Raw genomic sequence first — 6,700 nt, 5'->3', positions numbered from 1 at the left:
AACCATCTCAAACCAAAATGCAAATTGTTCCTTCCGGTGCGCTAGCTACAATGAGGATTGAAGAGACAGCATTCAATCCGCTGAGTGGGGGCAGCCAACACAATCAGAAATAAAAAAAACACAGCGAGTAAAGCAGAAAAGAGAAGCAAAGGCAAACATGGCATGTTATGTAAATGGCAACGGTAAGAAGTAAAGAATGAATGTGTATGAAATTTAAAGAAAGTAGATTGCATTGTGGAACGTAGGTACGTCCTCCAAGTCTCGAACAGCTCAATGGATAAAGGTATCCATGGAATTTGCATATAATTTAATAAATAAAAAATTACAGAAGCAAGAGAGGTAAGTAGAAGTAGCTAGGACGAAAGAGGAGGCCTGATGGGAGGAGGAGGGAGGAGTTGATGGAGGTTGTGGTTGTGATTGGGGCCAGGACTGGGCAGAGCAATGAAGGGGTGTTCGAGCAACTTAGAAGCAGACCATCTGCGAGAGGGATCGCGCTGCAAACAGCGAGAGATGAAATCCCTGAACTGAGGAGAAGCAGAAGGAGGAGCCTCAGGAGGCTGAGACATACAAATAGCACACATCAAGCTCGCCCAATCACCTTGCCTACCAACAGCAAAGGGGAATCTTCCCATGTAGAACTCCAAGATGCTAACACCAAAGCTCCATATGTCTCCAGCGTATGCGTCGTATTGACCGTCATTGATGTCTGTATTTATCCTCTCAGGACTCATGTACGCGATCGTCCCCACCGACGAATTGCAAGGATCCATCGTCTGATTCAGAATCCGACCAACACCGAAGTCAGCGATCTTCACCTGCTTCCGCGAGTTTATCAGCAGATTCGAAGGTTTTATGTCTCTGTGAACGATGTGTCGACGGTGAAGGTACGCAAGCCCCCGCAGAATCTGCCGAGACAGATCTGCCAGATGCTGCTCCTGAGGGATGTGTTTCCCCTCCAGAGAACCACCGTCCATGAACTCCAACAGAACCTGGATTTCGCTGTTCTGATCGTACATCTCGTGACACTTAACCACGTTCGGATCGTCCACGTCGCGCAGGATCTGGATTTCCCGGTGGATCTGCCGCCGCACCGACTCCTCGTGATGACCGTATATCACCTTCAGAGCGTACACGCGACCGGTTGTCCGGTGAACCACCTTGTACACCGTCCCCCCGCTCCCGCTCCCGATGCGGTTCTGCCGCTCCAGCTCCGCGAACGGAATCAACAGCTGGTTCGCCGCGGACGTCGACGTTGCCGTCGTCGTGGACGGTGGCAGCGGAAGCGGCACCGCCAATTTGGTGTCCCTCTGCGGCAGCGGCAGGGTGAGGTCTTTGCGGCGGCGCTGGGAACGGTCCTTGGGGTTGGATGCGGAGGCGGAGGAGGAGGAGGAGGAGGAGGAGGCGGCGGGCGGTGTCAGTTGCTTTGGCCTCATCATCTCATCTCTCTCTGGAGTATCGAAAAATTGTGTAATTAAAATATTAATAAGAACAAAAAAGAGAGGGGAAAAGCTCACATCATCATGATCATCATCATCATCATGTCTACGATGATAATATCTCTATGGAATCCACGAAAACGGAAATCATTTCGCAGATCATAGCAGCGAAGAGAAGGTTCGAGGAAGCGTAAGAAGCGAAAGGAAAATTGAAAATTGAGAATTGAAAGAGGTTTGCTTCAGATAGATAGATAGAAGAGAAAATAAGAGGAGGTTTTATTTGACAATTATATTTTGGAATTTTAAATAAAATAAATAAAAGTAAATTGAGTTGAGAGGTGCGAGGGAGAGAGAGGTAGCTATCAAAAGAGGGAATCCAGATTTAAAAGGCATGGGGTCCACGCGCCTCCAGGGCCCGTGGGGAACGTGGACCAATTACGTTGCAGCGCCCTTCTGATTTGCGTAGACTGGGGTGTACCCTACATCTACATGGTTGGATCACACCACACATGTATCGTACACACTCCAAAGATTATATATATAAAAAGAGGTGTACCTTCCCTTTTTTTATTTTTCCCCATTCATAACACGCAACAACTCCATATCTACGCCTCTACGCACATCTGTCAACTTCATTTCCTATTTCTCATTATTTTCTCCCCCTACACTTCCTTATGTCTTTTTTTCATTTTTACTCCACTCTCTATAACTTTATAATAATTATCCAAATTTCCATTTCTTTTTAGATCGACCGACTTATTTTTAAATTATTTTCTTTTTTTCAAAATTAAATTAACTAAATTCACTTAAATAATTATATTAAATTGTGTTAAGTCATCACGATTTACGTGGTTAAACTTATATTTTTTTATTTGAAAAACATCGTTATTAAAGTTAATTGTTCACCTCTCAGTTTATAACTATAATAACTCAACACCACTCTTGGTAACTTGTCCGGATAAATAATTAAAAAACTATTGCAATAATGATTTGACAGTTATTAGTAGTAATGACTAATAAACTTTATTTTTTTCTTTTGCTTATTTAATGTAGGATTAATATTTAATTAAAACATCGTTTAATTTATTACTTATCAATTTAATAATGCTATGAATAAAATTTTAATATTATAATATACAGGAAAAAGGAACAATTCACTCCCCTAGAAGATATGAAGAATTTCATATAAACTAGATGTAGAACCTGTGCTTAATTTATACAGGTGTCTTAACTTCAATTTTTTATTGCAAGGCATCGTCCTAAAAAAAGTATATTGGCTTTGATTTGATGCAAATATATAGCCTTTTCCAATTCTAAAACCGTAAACCGTTAATCGATGCATGTTTAAACTTGTACCAAAATAATTGTTTACTATGATAGGGCGTGTTAAGGAGAAGGCTCAAAAGGTTGGAGACATTGTTATTCTTGAAGAAGAACCTGACATTCAAGGAATAACATACGCTATTTTGTAGTTTCCTATTATTGTGGAAAGCAAATGACAAGGATCCCCAGTTATTTTGGGCAAGATATGGCCAAATCGTATGCTAAGAACTTTTTAATCGTTATATCATGCGCGCATTCCTCGCAAATATGAAAGAATGTGATGGCCAGACATTGTATATATGTAAAAGGTTTTTGATTTCTTGGAAGGGATTATTATTTAAATATTTTAAAATTAATTTAAGATATATAAATAGTTTCTATTATCTCATAAAAATTAAATTCCATTAAAATGATTGTACTAAAAAAGTGAACTTCCAATTATAAGAGCAGGGATTGCTATCTTAATCATGGTATGGGCAATATTGATATTCTAATAGTGAGTGCAAAGAGAATTATTAAAACATAATAATCCTAATCAAGTTTTTTGTTTTTGATTGCTTCTTGTCATGATTAAAAATACGTAATTTCATCGTTAAACCAGAAAAGAAAAAGCAAAAGTTAGTTCGATATCCATAAAAGGAATACAAAACGGGAAGAGGGGGGATTTAAAAAGTACTCAATGGTTTTATTCTATCCAAGATCAAAGGGTTTACGTTTTCTCATTTCACTGAATCGAGTATGTATAGCATTATAGCGATATTGCTTTTTCTTTTTCACAGACTAATTGTTGCTTTTTTGTAAACACCAAAAGGAGGGACACATGACCCAGCCATGGGGCATGGCAAGAGAAGCTTTTCTATCTCTCTTTTCATTTTTTTTCCCTTAATGTTGTTTTCTGTTTTTTTAAAGGCAAATGAAATCTAATCTCACAGTTTTGTTATAAGGTATGTGGTGGGTGCGAGATGAACAATCTTTGATTTAACACCTAGTACGAATGTGACTGGTGAATAAAGATGAGAAATTTAAAGTTGTGTTTGGTTTGGTGCCTGGAAATCAAACTTTGATTTGGAGAAAGTATTTTGCATCAATTCATGTCCATGTGTTATTTAATTAACTTTGAGATAATATATAATATTTTGGATTCTAAACTCTCAAAACTTTAGAAAGAGCTTATAAAAATGACTTATAATTTTATAATTTATTAAAATAATTTTTTAATTTGTTTTTATTAACTTCTATAGTTAAAATAATGTCATAAATTTTATATAATAAAAATTCATTTAGTTAGTATTTAAACAAGTCGCTTATGTAAATACTCTGTTTATTTTAATGTTTTCAAAGCGAAACAGTATTTTATTACTTCTTTCCTCTTTCCTTGTTTTCTCCTCCTTCCCTTTCAAACCATTTTCTTCTCTCCCTTTGTCAAAGCCTAAATGGTGGCAACTGACATTTTTGTTCCTTATTTTCCTTCGATCTCCTCCTTTTTGTTGCTTTGCTGAAAGTGCAGAGTTAATTGTTTCCTTATGCATTTTTGTTTGACGTTCAAATTTATACTGGTTTAAAGGTCAACCAAACCTTTGAACCATCTTATGTGTTTGTTTGTAACCCAAATGGTGCTATCCTCCCTGACTTGTCATAGATGAACTAGGGTTTGTTTCGTGGCACCTTCGGGGCAATGGGACGTTCATCATCGCAAGCATTGCCCGTCTAAGAAGCAAAAGTCCTGACATACCCAAAAGAAGGACCAAAAAATTGTATTTTTAGTCTTTTCAATTTGTCTTATTCACGATTTTAGTTTTTTGTAATTTTAATTGTATAAATTCAATTTTTAAATTTTTAATGGATGAAATTAAGTCTATGACTTTATATTTTGTCCAGTTATTAATGTAAGTTTGATGGAGACCTAAACATAACATTTCTTAGTTTGACTTGGCAAAAATATTATTTTATTTTTTAGTTCTCATTATTTAATTTATACATGCAGTTTAAAATATTTTAATTTAAATTATTCACATTCATTTTTTTTACTTTTAAATTAATTTTAATCGTGCTTTTAGTCTGTATATATTTTTGTGAAAATATACCGTATCAAATATGTTTAACATCTATCTGGTAAAAGTCCTAAAAAATATCTATCTTGTAATATATATTTAATTTTTTAAACAAATTAGTACATATTATATTTCATTTTTACATCAAGTCAATTTAATCTTAATTAAATTAGTTTTTTATTTCATTTTTTCTAATAAAATTTTACTAATATTAAATTAGTTTATATTTTTTATTTTTATTTTTTCTAAAAAAAGACGCTAACAGCCCAGGAAACAACAGAAAAAAATTAGAGACCCAACCTAAGGGTCCAAGTGATTAATGAATCAAGGCAAAGAAAATGACAAAGAGAAAGGGGAGCATAATCAATACAAGAAAAAATTAAGTCTTCAAGGCCTAATTTGACTAAATGGTCAGCACACTGATTAGCTTCTCTATAAGCATGAATAAACCTAACAAATTGAATAGGTTTTACAGCATTTCTAATACTAGAAATCAAGTGATATAAAGGGTGAGTGTAAGCTTGAATGTTGAGAATGAGAGATAGAGCCTCTTTAGAATCACTTTCTATCCAAATAATTTGAATTTTTTCATGGACAACAAGTTCTAACCCCATCAGGATACTCCACAACTTAGCTTTTATTGGGGAGCAAGGGTCTAATTTCCTACAGAAACCTGAAATGAATTGTCCTTTATCATATCTTATTAGGCCCCCACAAGCAGCTCCATTAATCTTAGAAACAGCACCATCAACATTAAGCTGAGCAGGGAAGGAGTTCATTTCACTCTAGGTTTATCAGTTACCTGCTTGAAAAAGGTACCAATCAAGTTACCTTGGCTGCCAACAAAAGCCTGAAAATCAGCAAAAATATTTTGAATAAGAACTTGTGGCTGGGCAGAATAATTGTTAAAAATAAAGTTATTCCTCTCTTTCCACAAGTGTCAAACAATTATTCCAAACAAACTTTCCTACTTAGAGAACGGACTAAACTTTTTATTAGACAGATTGAGCACTAGCCAGTCATAAATTCCTCTACTAAAGAAATCAACCAATTGATCAGAAAAGATAAAAAAATTCTCAAACATCTTTTGCATAAAAGCAGTCTCTAACCACATGCATGACAGATTCCTCATCCTCATTACATCTAGCATAGACAGAAGAAGACATACCTCGGTGATATCTTTCCAGATTGATAAGAAGTTTATGGTGAGCAAGTTTCCACAGAAAAAGTCTAGTTTTGGGCATACCTTCCCATTTCCAAACAATATTAAACAAGTTTTGGTAATTAGCAGAAACAGTACCAGAAACAGATAATAAAGCATAAGTAGATTTTAAAGAAAATTTACCATTGTTTGTTAAATTCCAAAATATCGAATCAGGCCTATTAGAGATCAAAGGAGGCTTAATGTTTGCCACTGCTTCACAAACCTGACTAGGAAGAATTTTAGAAAGGCTCACCGAGTCCCAATTTCTATTCTTAGAAAATAAAGTAATAGGAGCTCCTTGATCCATATCAGATATAGGGACCAGGCTATAATTAGACAAAACACCAATCTTATTACACCAATTATCAGAACAAAATTTAGCAGTCATCACATCCCCAATATGCCAACCAAGCCCTAGAGAAAAGGCCTGCCAAACAAAAACTAAACTATTCCATAAATGGGAGTCTTTTGAACCATTTATAATTATTTAATGTTGACCAATTTTAAATTTATACTTGGTACAGAGGACCTGGACGCATAAGACAGAAGGGGATGTAAAAATCCTCCACCAGAGTTTCATTAGATAAGCCTTGTTCAGAAGATGTAAGTCTTTCAATCCAAGCCCTCCTTCATATTTAGGTTTACAAATTGTTTCCCAAGCAACTAAATGATATTTTCTAACCCCT

General features: G+C 35.6%; 1 protein-coding gene across 2 annotated transcripts; it reads right to left on the bottom strand.

Annotated features, from left to right (window-relative positions):
* Positions 1–206: 206 nt before the first annotated feature.
* On the bottom strand, positions 207–1,685 carry LOC113857142 (mitogen-activated protein kinase kinase 5). Of its 2 annotated transcripts, none has more exons than XM_027488900.1 (2): positions 1,515–1,685; positions 207–1,447 (listed from the first exon to the last, which is right to left on the bottom strand). In XM_027488900.1, exon 2 carries the CDS (start codon positions 1,434–1,436, stop codon positions 354–356), a length of 1,083 nt encoding a protein of 360 aa, XP_027344701.1. In that variant the 5' UTR covers positions 1,437–1,447; positions 1,515–1,685; the 3' UTR covers positions 207–353. The 2 variants fall into 2 exon arrangements, with proteins under 2 accessions (XP_027344701.1, XP_027344700.1); XM_027488899.1 differs by having other exon boundaries at positions 218–1,447; positions 1,530–1,646.
* Between the last annotated feature and the right edge of the window lie 5,015 nt (positions 1,686–6,700).

This window comes from Abrus precatorius, unplaced genomic scaffold (assembly GCF_003935025.1).
Source record: "Abrus precatorius isolate BTA unplaced genomic scaffold, Abrus_2018 Scaffold153, whole genome shotgun sequence".
Lineage (NCBI taxonomy): Eukaryota > Viridiplantae > Streptophyta > Magnoliopsida > Fabales > Fabaceae > Abrus > Abrus precatorius.
The sequence above is the reverse complement of the archived record's forward strand: the minus strand, read 5'-3'. Positions and strand labels throughout refer to the sequence as shown.

Excerpts from the sequence above, each read along its gene's own strand:
- LOC113857142 (XM_027488900.1), bottom strand. The coding sequence starts at position 1,436 with ATGATGAGGCCAAAGCAACTGACACCGCCCGCCGCCTCCTCCTCCTCC.